The sequence below is a fragment of the Nuphar pumila genome, chromosome 15 (genome assembly GCF_984573655.1).
Source record: "Nuphar pumila chromosome 15, dmNupPumi1.hap1.1, whole genome shotgun sequence".
Classification (NCBI taxonomy): Eukaryota; Viridiplantae; Streptophyta; class Magnoliopsida; order Nymphaeales; family Nymphaeaceae; genus Nuphar; species Nuphar pumila.
The window spans coordinates 10664084-10681619 of record NC_143263.1 but is presented as its reverse complement, the minus strand read 5'-3'; the positions used below and the strand labels follow the sequence as shown (position 1 = coordinate 10681619).

The 17536-nt window shown below is 37.0% G+C and overlaps 1 protein-coding gene across 1 annotated transcript in view; it reads right to left on the bottom strand.

Moving 5' to 3' along the window:
• The window catches only part of MUS81 (Restriction endonuclease, type II-like superfamily protein), a 57423-nt gene extending 40534 nt beyond the window's left edge, over nt 1-16889 (bottom strand). The window contains exons 1-10 of the mRNA XM_089990042.1: nt 16597-16889; nt 16406-16494; nt 16233-16311; nt 16042-16128; nt 15809-15934; nt 14899-15091; nt 14381-14456; nt 9509-9630; nt 9213-9355; nt 1790-1847 (exon numbers count right to left, since the gene is read on the bottom strand). Coding sequence (XP_089846168.1) covers nt 1790-1847; nt 9213-9355; nt 9509-9630; nt 14381-14456; nt 14899-15091; nt 15809-15934; nt 16042-16128; nt 16233-16311; nt 16406-16494; nt 16597-16790 — 1167 coding nt within the window. The 5' untranslated portion in view covers nt 16791-16889. The remainder of the gene's footprint in view (nt 1-1789; nt 1848-9212; nt 9356-9508; nt 9631-14380; nt 14457-14898; nt 15092-15808; nt 15935-16041; nt 16129-16232; nt 16312-16405; nt 16495-16596) is intronic.
• Between the last annotated feature and the right edge of the window lie 647 nt (nt 16890-17536).

Sequence of the window (17536 nt, the reverse complement as noted above, 5' to 3'; positions counted from 1 at the left end):
AGTCGTAAGCTAAAGGATGCAGAGAGGCGTTACACAGTGCATGAACATGGAGGGGTATGTGCGAACGTGCCTCGTCTACCAGCAAGACAATGGGGACCAACCAGAAGACAATCGCAAAAACAATATTTCCATTTTTTGGTTGAATAATGACTTGGGCTACATTTCAAACCTAAAATCTTAAATTGGGCCTTCTATTTTTTGTCAAATAGGTAGGCCTGATTTGGACCCAAAATCTCAAGTTGGGCTTTCGGTGTTTGGTTGAATAATGGTTTTGGATCCAATTTAGACCAAAATTTAGGCCTCCCATTTTCGGTTGAATACAATTTTGGAAGTGATCCCTTAAGTTGGGTCCTCCAGTTTTGATTGAATGGTGATTGACCTTGTTAAAGCCTTAAACTTTTAGCACTTTCCCATGTTTCCTAACTTAAATCGGACATTTTTCTAAAATATCCTTGCATTATTTTTTTCAAATTCATTTGTTAAAGGTAAAAATGTAATTTGGCAAGGGACTAATGATTTGTCACCTCTATTGGCAAGAGTTAAATTGAAGGATGTTTTGGGGATAGTTAATGAAAAGGGAGGGATTGATTTTGAAAAAAAATCCCAAAACTAGGCAGCATGAATCACGGTTGCCAGAGATGGTAATGGGTATCAGGACAGAGTATGGGCACGGGGACGCAAGGGCCTCAAAAGTTTCAGGTACGTTTTAATTTGAAATGTGTCTCTAAAAATTTTGGTACGAGTTTCTAATAAACATTCATACGAGGTTTTGGTACCAGTTTTTAGGAAAATTGAAACGAGTCACTAAGAACATTGGCACGAGTTTCCAAAAATTATATCCCAACATTAATCTTGTGAGAACTGAAAACAATGGGAGCATACGTTCAATATCCTGAACAACAATGTGCTTCACCAACAAAACTATTTGTTCTCTAGACCTTCACCTTCCTGAAAAAACATGTCGAGATTGAAAATCCTACCTAGAGTTTACATATCAGATGAGTTTTGTTGTTTAACAGACCCCACTGTGCAAACAAAATATATACACAAGTTTTTTTTAAATAATAAAGCCAAAGAACCACAAAACATGATGCCAAATTTGAAGATGAAAAAAAAAAGTATATCACTAACTTCAATAGACACCATCCAACTTATCCTACTAACCATTGCATATGAAAACCCATAAGAATTATGTGTTATCTTATTCTAAAAATAAATTTGCGTTTGCTGCCTGACATATAAAGAGTAAGGGCAAATACTCCATGAGAAGTATTGCTAGGAAATAACTGCCACTTAGCACAACGTTGTGTTCCTACATGTCCCTATCTATAGCGATCTGGCTGTATGGACGCCTGAAGCCCCTGTGTTGTGTGTCCAGCCATCAAGGGGAGGGAGAATTGAGGACACAAAGAGAAGCCTTAGTTAGAAGGGCAGCCATTATGTAATAAATTACAAACCTACCACTGCTATATATGGGAACATCATTTGGTACTGGTTTCAATAGCAATTGAAACCGTCTTCTACTCAAATGGAAACAAGTTTCATCTGAAATAGGAACATGTTTCTTACTGTATAGAAACGATAATTGAACGTACTAGAAACTGGTTTTGTAACAGTCCCGCTGAAACGGGAAACCAGGGGCTAAATAGCATTTCTATGCAACTATGGCATGAATGCTTGAAAATGAATGTTTTATAACTTATAAAAAAATACTGAGCAGGGAAGCATAATGTTGCACAAACATTCTAACAGTAACATAACATAAAATAGTAACTTCTAATAAACTCACCTCTACAAGAAGGTTAAATTGTGAACTTATGCTTTCAACAACTTTTCTAGAACGTGAGCTGCACAAGAGAAAGGGGGGTGCGGAAAGGAGAAAGATCATCACATGTTTGATGAAAATCTAAATGCATGCAAGCACTAAGCATGTTCAAAAACACAATAACATGAACTACATAATATGAATAAACAAATAAAGTTTAGGAGATTGAAAAAAAAAATAAACTGAAAAACTAAAGCATATGACAAACTGTACCACATTCAGATCCGATCCCCGTTACTAAAACATATGTTACATTATGTTCAGAAGAAAATATGAACAAAAGAGAAACTGTCCACAAGGAGAGAGAGAGCTTTGTTTTGCTCATAAGAAATAAATGCTCAATACAATATATATATATATATATAAACTGATTTCACTAACAAGGAATGAAGTGGCTGAGCATTTAACAGCACAAATATCCATAACAAATTAAAAAAGAAAATGAAGAAAACTAAAACTGTGAACCATAGTTTGAAAACTTCACACCTCATGACTCAACCCATTCAATATTGATGTGGGTTTTGGACAGGTCAACTCAATGACTAAACTGGAATTTGCTAATTTTTATTTTACACGTGAAATTAGTAAAAAGATAATAACTTGGACAACATCAAGATGGTAAACATTTAATTAATAACGAACAACAATTAGTGATGAAATTGTATCAAAGAATCAAATGTAAATTCCAACATATTTGTGAATGACTAAACAGAATGTTGACATCAGAACAATTGCATAAGTTTGGTTCAATAACCAAGAGTAGAACCCAACATGGTTTAATGCAAAACCAATTGAGTTCAATGATTCATGGGTTTATCCCAAATCAGGGGTCTAATATGGATAATATATGAATGCACTTTCCGTTTGACCCAACTGGGTTTGGGAAACAAACCGAAAAGCTCATGGCTCCACTTGGTTTGGCTCATCCCAGACACCAGTGTGATCGGATCATGTAGATGAGTCAAGCCACAAGCAGCTAGTTCATTTAGCTTTAACTAATTGTGCAAGAACAGAGGGTATTCATCTAGCTCGGTTCATGTCAACTTGCATAGATGTAACATGCAGGATATAACTATAACATATGTCAAGAAAACAGCTTAGGATGGTTGGTTAGATTACATAGCTTGTGGAAAAAGGGGTTCAATGTTCAAATCTCCTGCTCATCACTCTTTCAAATATATATACAACTTTTTACATGAGGCAATTCGGGCTTGTCACTTTGGCTCCACGGTAAACCAAGCCTGAGATCAAGCTGGGTTCAGTGTAAATGAGCCGAAACCAAACAAAGCTGTTCGGTTCATTCAACTTACTTACCAGCCCTAGACCCAACCTTACAAATTTATTTCCTGGATCTATTTAAATAGGATCTAGCAAAGCCCAGCATAAGTTTAAGCTGGGCCAGTTTGAGCCCAAATCAGAAAAAATATGACCCACATACACTTAACTTGGATCCTCATAGTCTAAATAGTTTTCTTTACAGTAAGATAAAAAATTCATTTCAAGTAGAAAAAATATAGCTTTGGTAACAAAGAAGCCGCATAATGAAAGAATACCCAGCAATAAAGAATCAAATAAAAACAGTTTTTCAAGCCATAAATGACTGACAAAATCATTGCAAACAATTGCTAGAGTGAAAACGACCATTCAGGAATGATTTTCACAGTTTCAATTTTAAAACATCCAAAATCAGTGGGAATCCAGGAAAAATCCCAAATCAGGATTTTGGGGCAAATCAAAGCTAAATCTTAGATTTTTAGGCTCAGAAAGTCAGAAAACTAGTTTTGAATCATTGAAAACATGTTTAGAAACCAAAAAAGTAGGATTTAGTAGACAAAATTGGACAAAAAGGGGCCGGACTATAGCTAGAAACCCTCGGTTGCTGACGACAATTCGTCATCGGCATCGGCATCGGGTTTACTGACGACAATCCGAGGAGTGCTAACTGTAATGAAATACGCGGAAATAAACACAATGTCCTATAATAGACATTCACACATAGAATGCAAAGATCAAGTCCACAATGGACATACACAAAAGCCAAAAATGGCTTGCAAACATAAAAATGTTATAAAAGCAAGAAATGGGCTTCAAGAAGCCTTACAATGCAAAGGGGTCTAGCCCTTTATTTATAGACAAGAGAGTGAGTGAGAGAGTGGGAGAAAAAGAAAGGAGTGGGCATTGGAGGGCCCAACAAGGAGTCGTTGGGCCCCCAACGGCCACATTTGTGACCGTTGGGGGTCCAACGACTCTTGGTTGGGACCCCAATGCAACATGCATTTAATGCATGCACAATAAAAATAAAACAGAAAAATAAAAAGAAAAAGAGGAAAAAGAAAAAGAAGAAAAGCATAAAAAGACTAAAACGCCCCTATTGGGTAGAATTACAAAAATACCCATAGTCGAGTATGATGGTATTTTATATATATATATATATATATGAGTACATATATTTTAACACCCTCTCTCAAGCTTTACGGGGACATGACCGAAAGCTTGTTGAGAAGGAACATAAAGTGAAGAGCAGCAAGAGCCTTGGTGAAGAAGTCCGTCAACTGGTACTCAGATGTAACGTACGGCAAATCTATAGTCCCTCTTAGATATTCATCACGAATATAGTAGAATTCCATTTCAATATGTTTAGTACGCTCATGGAAGGTGTGGTTGCTTGCGATGTAAATGACACTTTTATTGTCACAACACATCTTCGAAGGTGTAGAGATAATTATGCTCATATCACTTAGGAGACTTTTAAGCCACACAAGTTTCATGGTTGTAATAGTCATTACACGATATTTCGCTTTTGTTGAGGACAACGATACTTTGTGCTGCTTCTTACACCCTCCAAGAAATCATAGTCACCTAAGAATACACAGAAATCAGTAGTTGAGACTCTATCATTGGGATTTCCTCCCCAATCAACATCAGTATAAGCAATTAAATCAAGTGATGAAGAAGAGGAAAGAAAAACTCGCTTAGTTATAGTATTTTTAATGTATCTGATGATTCTTAAGACTGCGCTCATGTGCATAGTTGTAGGTGCATGTTGAAACTGACTGACTGAGTGAACTGCATGAGCTATATCTGACCGAGTGATGGATATGTATGTCAGAGACCCAATGAGTTGGCGGTAGGGAGTGGGATCTTCGAGAAGAGTTTCATCTTCCAACCTCAACTTTGCATTGATAACTTCAGGGGTTTCTATTTTTTGTCATCTGAAATGCCAAACTTAGAACAAATGTCAGCAGTAAGCTTCATCTGAGAGAGAATGTACCCTCGTGGAGAGTATGCTACTTCAATACCTAAAAAATATCTTAACAAACCAAGATCAGACATGTCAAAATTTTCTTTTAAAACCTTCTTAATATCATTAATTCTTTGCCCATCACTTCCAGTGATGATCATATCATCAACATAAAGCAGTAGAATAACTATTGAGAACCCTACACTTTTCGCAAACAAAGCAGTGTCAGTATAACATGAACGGAAATTTAAACGTGTCATTGCATTGCTAAATCTATCATGCCAAGACTTTTGAGCTTGTTTTAATCCATATAATGCTTTGTTAAGTTTGAGAATTTTATCTTTACCAATACATACTCCTGGTGGAGGATTCATATAGACCTCTTTATTTAATTCACCATTTAGAACTGCATTCTTAGCATCTAATTCATAAATAGGTCATTTTTTAACTGAAGCAACCGCAATAAGAGTCCTAACACTAATCATTCTAGCTGCGGGAGCAAAAGTTTCTTCATAGTCAATGTTGTATTCTTAGGAGTATCCTTTAGCTACCAACCGGGCTTTATAGTGTTCTAATGACCCATTACTTTTAGTTTTAATTTTGAAGACCCATCTACATCCAGTATATTTCTTTTCAGTGGGTAATGAGGTTATTTCTCAAGTTTTTGGCTTTACAAGAGCACTAAGTTCTGAGCTCATGGCTTCAACCCACTGGGGGATATTTTTGGCTTCATTATAATGAGATGGTTCATGAAAAGAGTGTAATGCAATTAGACACGCCCTAAATTTTGGTGTTAGAGACTCATAGAAGACAAACCTATTAGGAGGATTAAAGATTCGGTCGGATCTTCTTAAAGAGGTTTTTTCTATGTTGGAACCTTGAGAGTATTTTTCTAAGGCACTTATGGGAACTTGTTGACCACGCCTAACATAGGTTTGAATTAGTCTACTTTCAATGACATCGCTTTCATTTTCAACGTTGTTAAGAAGAATATCCTCTTGGTCATTCAACAAATCATTAAAAATTATCTCTTCTTGAGGAGTGACGTCTTCTTAAGGAAGAAGATCAAACAAGGAAGCATATTCGCTTCCATCAATATCTTTTGTTTTCTCAAAACCATTTTCATTTTCTAGGAAGGTTACATCCTTAGAAACATATAGTTTGTTGCTTTTGATGTCGAAGCATCTAAAACCTTTTTTATTTTCTCCATATCCTAAGAAAATGCATTCAATAGCTTTAGGAGATAATTTATCTCTTTTATGTGAAAGAACAAAGCATTTGCACCCAAAAATTCTTAATCTATTAAAATCGGGTGTTCTTTCAAAAAGTTTTTCATATGGAGATGTATTTTGTAAAGATGAAGATATCATTCTATTTATCAAGTAAGTTGATGTTAGAGCGGCTTCGGCCCAATAGCTTTTTTGGAATTTCTTTGGAAATAAAAAGTGTCCTAGTGGTTTCCAAAATGTGTCTATGCTTTCTTTCGGCTAAACCATTTTCTTGAGGAGTTCTAGGACAAGATTTTTTATGACAAATTCTATTTGATTCTAAATAATTTTGAAATTCATTTGATAGGTACTCTCCACCCGAATCGGATCTAAGAGTAGAGATATTACTTAAAAATTGATTTTTGACTATCATATGAAATTTCTTAAAAAAAGGCAAAGACATTGGATTTTAGGTTGAGAAAACAAATCCACACATATCTAGTGTAGTCATCAATGAAAGTAACATAATAGGAGTATCCTCCTTTCGATATGACCGGAGAAGGGCCCCATACGTCCGAATGAACTAACTCAAATGGCCACTTGGACACAAGTTCTATTTGGAAAAAGAGTAGATTTCATTTTCCCAAAAATGCAACTCTTGCAAACAAAATGTTTCTCATTATAAAATTTCTTTTCAAAGGGAAAGGAGTACATTTTTGAGAAACTTGGATGTCCAAGTCTTTGGTGCCAAGTTTCAATATTTTTATCTTGGACATGGTTACAAAAAGAGTTGGTTGGAATTCTCAAGTGGCTCATGTAGTAGAGATCTTCCCTCTTATGGCCTTACCCAATCTGCTTCCCAGACTGGAGATCATGTATGGAGCAACCCTTAGTTGAGAAGGAGATTTCACATCCATGATTACATAATTGAGAAACAGAGAAAAGGTTTAAATTAAGTTGAGGTATCACCCTCACATTTGGCACAAAGAAATCTTTGAAAAAACTTAACGTTCCAAAACTTTTGACTTGTAAAGATGTACCATCCGCAGTTGAAACGTAAGAGGTTTTTGAGTTACTACATAAGTCAGATAGCTCATTCTCAAGAAATGTCATATGAAAGGATGCTCTAGAATCAAGGATCCAAGAGGACATAACTGGAGGAGAAGAGAAAGTGATGGCAGCACCCGAAGTTGATGGTAATTTGAGTAGAATTTGAAGTGCCTCCAATAGTTGAGCAAGAGAGAAGGAATCCTTCCCTTTGATGGGATACTTCTTTTGAGTAGTTTCTTCAACGGAAGCAACTTTACTTTTGAGAGCTTCATTTAGCTTAGGGCAATTAGGTTTTATGTGACCTAGTTCTTGGGAATGATGGCAAATGACTTTTTTATAGAAGCCATTATAGTTATTTTGCCTTCCAAAGTGTGAAGGCATGTAAGCTTTCATATGATTGTCGGGTTTAGACACGGTCAAAACTTCATCTCCTCCTTTAATCATGTCAAGACAAGTTTCTTCTTAGCATATCTCGGCTATGGCCTCTTCCAATGGAAGAGGCTTAGATCAATGAAGTAGAAAAGATCTAACTTGTTCATATTCGGGCCTAAGCCCATGTAAAAATTGGAAAAAATATTTTTTTTTTCATTTGTTCTCTCTGAAGTTCAACATCTTCACTAGAAACCCATTTTGGTTCTAGTAGAGATAGCTCATCCCATAAGGGTCCAAGAGTGCTAAAGTAATCTCTTACACCCATTTTCCCTTGCTTAATGGTACGAATTTTCTCTTGAAGGAAGAATTGTCTAGCAAGGTCCTTTTGAGTATACATACCTTTCATAAAAAACCATGCTTCGTTTGCCATTCAAAATTTTGCAATGTTGGTGAAAATTTTGAGCTCCACATTGTTCATGAACCACGCAAGAATCTTTGCATGTTTGCTTTCCCAATCTTCAACTTTAGATTGGTGATCTTCAATGCCTTCATGCGAGCATTTTATTCAAGTGCTTTTTCTTGATCATCGTCCATCTTTGTGAGTTGGAGTTGGAGTTCCGGAATAGTGCCCATAACATATCCCCAAAGCTTTTTACCCTTGAGGTTGTTTTCCATGGCGGCGACCCACATCATGTAGTTTGTACCATTAAGTTTGAAGGAGAGATCGATATTTTGTTCTACTTCTATAATAACCCAAGAAAGGATGATAAACCAAGAAAGAGAAATACAATATGCAAACTATAACTAATCAACTAACTATAGCAAGAATCAAGAGCATAAACCTTGCTCTGATACCATATAATGAAATACGTGAAAATAAACACAGGGTCCTGTAATGGACATTCACACATAGAATGCAAAGATCAAGTCCACAATGGACATACACAAAAGCCAAAAATGGCTTGCAAACATAAAAATGTTATAAAAGCAAGAAATGGGCTTCAAGAAACCTTACAATGCAAAGGGGTCTATCCCTTTATTTATAGACAAGAGAGTGAGAGAGAGAGTGAGAGAAAAAGGGAGAAGGAGTGGGCATTGGGAGGCCCAACAAGGAATCGTTGGGGGTCCAACGACTCTTGGTTGGGACCCCAATGCAACATGCATTTAATGCATGCACAATAAAAATAAAAACAGAAAATTAAAAATAAAAAGAGGAAAAAGAAAAAGGAGAAAAGCATAAAAAAGACTAAAATGCCCCTATTGGGCAGAATTACAGAAATACCCTTAGTTGGGTATGATGGTATTATATATATATGAGTACATATATTTTAACACTAACTATTCTTCCAGAATAATTCCTCGTCAACATTTTCTGCGGGGAAGCTGAGTACATATAAAAACCAATGGCATATACAAGATGAACACAAGTTATATGTAATGGTGAGGCATCTAACAAAGTTTTTGGACAAACCAAAAAATATCAATGATGTAAATAAACATGTAAACAGATACAAACCCATGCTTATTATGTGCAAACTGCTCACGGTCATCCAATACTAAGATCACATCATACATGTCCCCAAAGCTCTCTCCAGGCATACCAGGAGGCAATGCCAAAGAATATGTGCTACATGGCTGACCACTAACATCAAATGACTTCTGCAAAGGAAAGTCATGTCCATCAGAAAGAGTGTGGTATTACATTTACTGATATGATCTTCATCTAAAAGCAAGCAAGAAAACAGTCTTCATCTAAAAGAAAGCAAGATAGCAAAAACTCAGCAATAAGCAATTCTAATTTCTAATGCTTACAGATGAAGTGCAGGGCTGCAAACTGCATGACCTTAATCTTGATTCATCAGAGAATGAAGTCAGAATAACTCCATCTGAAACCATGGTGTTCTCCAGCGTCTCACTTTCAGATGAAAATCCCCCTACATATGAGTAAATAAATGGCCCTTTTATATATTTATCATTTGATAAACACCAGAACTAGACAGTGAGAGAGAGAAATGTTAACATGCCCAGCGTTTATGGGATGTCAAGTTAACCACATCTTTTCCTTAACAACTTTATATATATATATATATATATATATATATATATATATATATATATATATATATATTCACAACACATTTTAATAAATTCATAAAGAGCAAAGATAAAGATGATTTGTATTTTCAAAGTTCTATAAGAAAAAACACCTTTCACTATAAAACTACTTAAATATCCCTAACAGTGACAATTTCTTTTTCTTTTCTTTTTTTGATAACCAAGGAAAACCACCTCATTCACTTGCAAGCTCATTGGTTTAAAACCCTAGCTCCCCCTTGCCCTTCAAGGAGTACAACCAGCTTAGGCCTCATGATAAAATTAGGGTTCCTGAATCTTTTGTAAGAAGAAAAGAAAGCAACAGAGTTGTGGACTGAATTCACACGATTCCAAAAACAGGAAAATTGTGCCGTCATTGAGACTATCTATATTCCCTTTTTACACTAAAATACATCTTTACTAAAATACCCTTATTTACATAAAATACAAGAACAACGATAAATGGCATTTTAGTAACAATATATTGTAAAATACAATAGACAGTGCAGGAAACGTGATCAGTGAATCACAGCTAACGTGATGGGGCGTGACGGGTCTGGATCACGTCACGCGTGATCCAAATCTACACCTCACGCGCTAATAGCCTCCCTCAAGATGTACATAGTTATCAACCATTGACAACTTGCATTGTACGTACCAAAATCTATTCCTTGTGAGGCCTTTTGTAAATAAGTCATCAACTTGATCTTCAGTCCGGACATATCTGGTCTCTATCTCTTGATCCACCACTTTTTGACGAATAAAATGTTGATCAATCTCAATATGCTTCGTTTTCCCATGATGAATAGGATTCACTGAAATTTTGATAGCACCTTGATTATCACATAACAAGAGTGACTTGGGGATCACTTCTCCCAAATCATACAGCATATGTCTGATCCAAGTCATTTCAGTAGTGACTGCAGCCATGGACCGATATCTCGCATCTGTAGTAGACCTTGCAAAAACCTTTAGCTTCCTGCTACTCCATGAAACCAGATTTCTTCAAAGAAAAACACTAACCAAGCACATACCTTCTCTCATCAAGATCGCCTGCCCAATCAGTATCTGAATAAGTTATAACTAACATCATATCTTCATGTGTTGGTCTTTTTCTATAAAGCAAGCAATCAACAATAGTCCCCTTTGAATATCTTATAATTCTCTTCACACCCTCCATATTGTGAAAGTATCTTCAACAAGATAGTATGATCAAGACTTCAATATTCTTGATAAAGAATGAAACACATGCACAATAAGAACACTTGTGCATAAAAGCACAAATTCACAAACTCTTACAAATGCACAAAAAACATAAAAATAAATAATCAAACTTTATTAGGAACTTGGGCTTTGACCCAAAGCCATGAGAATACACAAGGGGAGAGCCCCTTTAAATAGAGAAAGTGGATGCCTTGGAGGGGCTCCACTTCTAGTCGTTGGAGCCCCTCCAACGGTCACAAATGTGACCGTTGGAAGGGGCCCAACGACTAGATGGTGGGCCCCTCCAAGGTACACACTACCTTTTACAAAATAAAATAATAAAATGAAATGAAAAAGAAAAAGGAAAAAAATAAATACAAAACAGATTCCAAAAAGAATGTATAAAAAGACTAAACTACCCCTACAGCTAAACAATAGCAAAATATATATTTTATATATATAATAAGTAGATACATTTACATATATATTAATATATATATATATATATATTACCTTATATATATAAAATATATATATATTAGATTACATGGTTGATTACAGAATTTAACACATATGTGGCATCTAGGTTGATGCAAGAATTGTGAGACCTGGTTCACAGCAAAAACAATGTCTGGACGAGTAAATGTGAAATACTGCAACATCCCAACTATGCTTCTAAAATGTACCTTGGATTGTACCTCGGATCATCCTTGAACCAACACTTTGCCTTTACATGACCATTCTTTTTACAGATGTAGCATGTAGGGATGTTATTCTTAGGAAAACATCTTCCTCCTAAAGGCATATTTGGAGTAGGTAGGATTCTCAGTCCTCCCTTATTGTAACCTCTGCCACGTCCTCCTCCACATCCACGGCCTGAAAAAGATCATGTGAACAACACATTATATGAATCCGCTTCAGTCTTCTCTGTATTTGACATCCCCTTTAATGACATCTCATAATTGAGGAGTTTGACCTTTAAATCATCAAAATCAGAAATGGTCCCGATATATTGAAGAGTTGTGGACAACACATGATACTTTGATCTAAAACCAACGAAGGCTTGCTGAATTTTATCTTTCTCAAATATTTAGCATCCAATTAGGGTTAAATAATCTGTGATGGATTTGATATTATTGAAATATTCGTTAATGGACATGGGCGCTTCATTTCTCAACATCAGGAACTCTCTTTTCAGGTACATAACCATAGCTTCTAATATCTGGGAATAGGTTTGCCAAGAGGTACTCCACAATGCCATGGCAGTGCAGTTATCTGGGATTCCTATCAATACCTCCTGCGATAAGGTGGAAGTGATGTAGGCAACTAGAGCTTGGTTTTTCTTCATCCAATTGGTGAATTCTGGATTGCAAATGGTCCTCGTTGCAGTTACAACTCCTTTGTCATCTTTATCTTCCTGCATAAGAAATTCAAGAAGAGCAACTACTGATCCATTTAGGTAACCAGCGAAATCATGACTCCTAATAAAAGGAACAATTTGTTTTTTTCCCGAGAAGATAATTGGAATTGTTCAGCTTTTCCAAAATCAACTGACCAAGGAAGTTAGCAAAGATGGATCCAGAAGAACTTGAATCCATGAGGGACAAACTAGGGAACAAAATAAGATAATTAAATTGGGACAGTCAACAGGGAGCAAGACAAAATATTACTCGATAAAAAAAAGATTGCAGAAAATCCCTGATGCAAGAACAATAATTTATCACATTTTCTTTTAGGAAAATGTGATATCAGCACTCAAAGGAACTTCACCACGAATGAAAATCTTGCAATCCAATATATCTATAAAGATTTTGAATTTGATTTTTCGATTACTATAAATTGAAAAACGTGAGGGCTAAGATGACGTCAAATCTGGTTTTCAACTTGATAAACCAGATCAGATAAAAATGAAATAAGAAGGGAAAAGAATCAAAATTGTGACCCAAGCACGATTCAATACAAATCTATTTGAAACTTCAAATCAAAGATTTAAGAGATTTCAAGAAATAGGGCTCAGCCAAACACAGATCTGGTTTAGAGAAAGAGAATAAGAGAAAAATGAATCAGATCTAAGGGAGAAAGAGGAACGAGAAGAAACAGAAATCTAAGAAGAGAATATCAAGAGAAACAGATTCTGATTTGAAGAGGAATGAAGAACTGAAAAGAAGAGAAGGATTGGAGAAACCCAATATCACCTGGAAGAAGAAAATCGGATCTTGAAGTTCACCAAAGTATTGCAGCCCTGCTTCGGATCACGGCTCTGATACCATGATAAAATTAGGGTTTCTGAATCCTTTGTAGGAAGAAAAGAAAACAACAGAGTAGTGGGCTGAATTCACACGATTCCAAAAACAGGAAACTCGTGCCCTCATTGAGACTATTTATATTCCCTTTTTACACTAAAATATATCTTTACTAAAATACCCTTATTTACATAAAATGAAAGAACAATGATAAAGGGTATTTTAGGAACAATATATATTGTAAAATACAATAGACAATGCAAGAAACATGATCAGGGAATCACAGCTGACGAGATGGGGCATGATGGGTCTGGATCACATCAAGCATGATCCAGATCCGGACCTCACGCACTAATACCTCACAGCCTAAGTCACACGGACTCGGCTATAAGGTCGACGCACTCGCCCCGACACGCCCCGACACGGGTGCGGCTTCGGACACAGGGCAGACACGATCAACCAAGTGTTGGACTCAGTCAACGCATCGGGGCCGAGTTTGTCCACATTTTGAACTCGGTCAACTTTGACCGAGTCTATTTTGTCCATTTTTTAGGGCAAAAGACATATAAAAACTAAAAAAAATTGATCTTTATATATATATATATAGCCGAGACTTATTATTGTTATATATATATATATAGCCGAGACTTATTATTGTTATATATATATATATATAGTCGTGTCCCCTAATGGCACAACTTTGACCGAGTCTTATTAACAATATATATATATATATATATAGCCGTGTTCCCATGTACAAAATTTTTGAAATTGCTCTGCACCAGTGTCGCACCCGTACCCGCGCCCATGTGACATAGCTCACAGCAAGGTAGATGCTCCTGTGGAGGTTTCCAACTTGTGACACCCTTCAGCTTGATGATGTTCACGAGTCGCCCCTGCCAGAGGAGCAGAGCCCTTTTGGACCCTAACAGTGACAGTTATGTATTGAAAGATCATGGAATTCACCAATTTGTTAATGGCAAAAAAGTGAACTTGTAAACTTCCACTAAATGCAATTTTCATTGACACCAGCTCTTTGTGTGAACATATGGGCATGTGCGCATGGAAATAACAGGAGAAAACTACAGGACTAACCAGAGAATGGAGCATTTAAAATCATAAATATTCAGATAGCACCAGTTACCTATATCTTGAGAAATGTGAGAAATGGAAGAGTTTGAGTTTGCAGAACGCCTCTTTTTGACTTCATATCGATTTGACTGACAACAACAAAACAATTAACTTGGAAGAATTCATAGTGAGCCCAAACAAACATATAATATCATCTCATTCATAAAAAGGGTATATCTGCTCATTTGCAGATTCTGATATTTTTAGGGAAAGCAGTTGTTGACAGATCTACTAACTATTAACCACAGGCAACAATGGCCATGCAAAACCCAAAGATTATAAATTAAAAAATAAATAATAAATAAAGTGGTTGGCACTTGATAGTATTCATGTTTTAGCCCTGATCCAGCCAATATATACCATAAATAATTGAAAGCAGATGACTGAGCCTCATAAACAATTCTGTCAAATGATGCAGTGAAAAAAATGCTAACATGGGCATGTGTTTAGTCTAAATAATAGGTATAAGGAAAAAGAATACCAGAATATCTTGCGTGTCAAGAAATTCGTCAATGTGTTTCCAGTACTCACTATGGTGGAAGAGATTGTTGATTCTTTAGTTACTGTTTGAGAAGCAGGCCTCGATGTTAGAGCATTGATTGCATCAATTGATCTCATAGACATAGGAATATCCTCGCTGCCCGTCACAGCTTCACAGTCCGCAATACCAGACCTTGAGAGACATTCACATGCAGCCTCTTTACCTTCTTGGGTTAACATGTACCTGCAACAAAGACAATCAAAAGGTGGCATTTGACAAAAGAACAGAGACTTGTTTGCCAGAAACAAGATAAGGAATCAAATGGTCTTCAAGTCCAACACAACCACAATATGGCACAAGTACAGCTTAACATCATCACACACTGAAAAATCAACAAATTTTATGGATCACTGAAACTCTAGCGTAGTTACTTGGAGAAATATTCATCATAACTGGCCTAAGAAGAATACAATAAAACAGTATGGATACCTCAGCTGGTTGGGAGCACTCCATCTTAATAAAGGTTTATGTCACTCCCATAACTGCAGCTGATTAGCACTATAATCAACCTAATAAATAAAGCATTTTGCTATTCTAAAATGAAAATCACAAAACAATGAGAATCAAAACACACTCCTAAGCAATGTTGTTAGAATCAGTCTGAATCGGCCGATTCAGATCGAATTGGTCCTTAACTATTCAGAAGGGGCTGATGCACCTGTCATCTCATTTCAATTTTTTAAGCGGTAAAAATATTATTTAATATTTTTATTGCTTAATAACATGTTTCGGGTAAAAAGTTGCTGATTCGGAAACGATTCTATTCTATTCTATTCAGGAAGAGAGAGAGGGGGGGGGGGGGCGTTCAAGAAACCAGTTCACCTGGTTAATCCATTTTAACAACATTGCTCCTAAGAATGTGAAGGCAAGGAAACATAAAGGTCATTGTTAGCATCTTACCTTGCAGGGTTACATGACTTCACAATCAACCCCCTGAGTATGAGTGTCTTCATGCAGTTCCACCCACAATACCAATCTCTCCTCGAACTCCCAAAGTTACCCGGTTTCCCGTCGCTTTTCTCCAGCCTATCAAGTAAATCATACCAATAAACCCTCTTAAATCACACCAATGAAAACCAACTTAGACGCTCATGGGACGTCCCACCAAACACTGCTTTAACAAGAGATTTTACCCAATTGAGACCCTCGAGAGCCCGCTCGATTCAGCGGCGTCGATGAGCTCTTGTTTCCCCATAAAGCCCTTCCCGTTCATGGTTCCCCTGGCGCACCATGAATCCATTAAACTCAAAAAACACCAATTAAGCTAAAAAAAAAATGCAATCAAACCTCTTCGCCCGCTCGTTCGTTCGTTTACAAACGTTACCTATAAAGCGTAATCAACAAGGCATACGCAGCCGAATTCTTCTTCGGGACGTACCGTTTGGGTCCCTTGGAGTTCTTCTCTGACAGACGGTTAAAATAACCCAAATTACAAACTTCACCAACAGAAAAGAACAAGAATCACAAAAGCTTGCAGGAAAAAAAAGGAAAACCCACTCGTCTTTTCACGATCTTGCGACTCCGAAGGATCGGGATTCTTCTGGAAGTAGCCCTGAAGGAGCTGCACAGTCCATTTTCCGACGCCCCTGTTTTCTCCGAACGATTCGGCCCATATTCAATGAACGCGACGAATACAAAAAGGATTGTGAAAAAAACACAAGAAGAATAAGAGAAAGGGGCTTTTGTACTTGATTTGGGAGACGTCCTTGAGGGTGGTGAGGGGTTTCTTGGAGTCGCAGATGTTGCAGTAGGACTTGTAGAGGGTGAAGTCGAGGTGCTCCGAGAGCGCGTTCTTCTCCGCCATCTCGTCGCGCCTCCCCCACAGGAAGGACACGAGCCCTTCGTTCTCCGGGCACACGACCTTCCTCTGCTGGCGAGCCATTTTTTTAGGGTTTCATTCAGCGATCAGAGAGACGGGAGGAAGGAGAGAGACGAATTGGTGGTTTCTTTTCTAGGGTTAGCTTCCATGAATGAAGCAGATTACCCTACCGTTTCTGGCGGCAATGATAAGTAGCAATCTCTGGCGTTCAAATTTCGGGCGTGACAGCGGGTCGTAGCAACTAACCGATCCGGGTCCGGATACATTCCACGGTTTACGTCTCGAGTGCGTTTGGCTATCTGTTACGTGAGTACTCATAAATCCATCTGATCCAATCTATATATCATTTCTTAATTATACCAAGAACTCCACGTAATGAAAAAATAATATATGCATATGTATATATATATATATATAATCCATCTGATCCAATCTATATATCATTTCTTAATTATACCAAGAGATCATGTTGATTGTTATTAACAGGGCTTGATGGACGACCAGTGCAAAAATTGCTAGCGGTGGTTTTTTAGCACTACTAAAGGTCCAAACAAAAAAATGAGACCTTTAGCGATGGTTTTTCAGGCAAAATGCACGAAAAACACGTTTTTGCGTCTCTTATATATATATATATATATATATATATATATATATATAGAGAGAGAGAGAGAGAGAGAGAAGGGGATAATGTGTGTCTGACACCCAAAACGAACATGTGCCCGACTTTGATCTGGGATGACCACCGCTTAATAAGCTGGGCAGATAAAATTTCCTTAACGGCGGCCATGATCGCCGCTAAAGGAGTATTT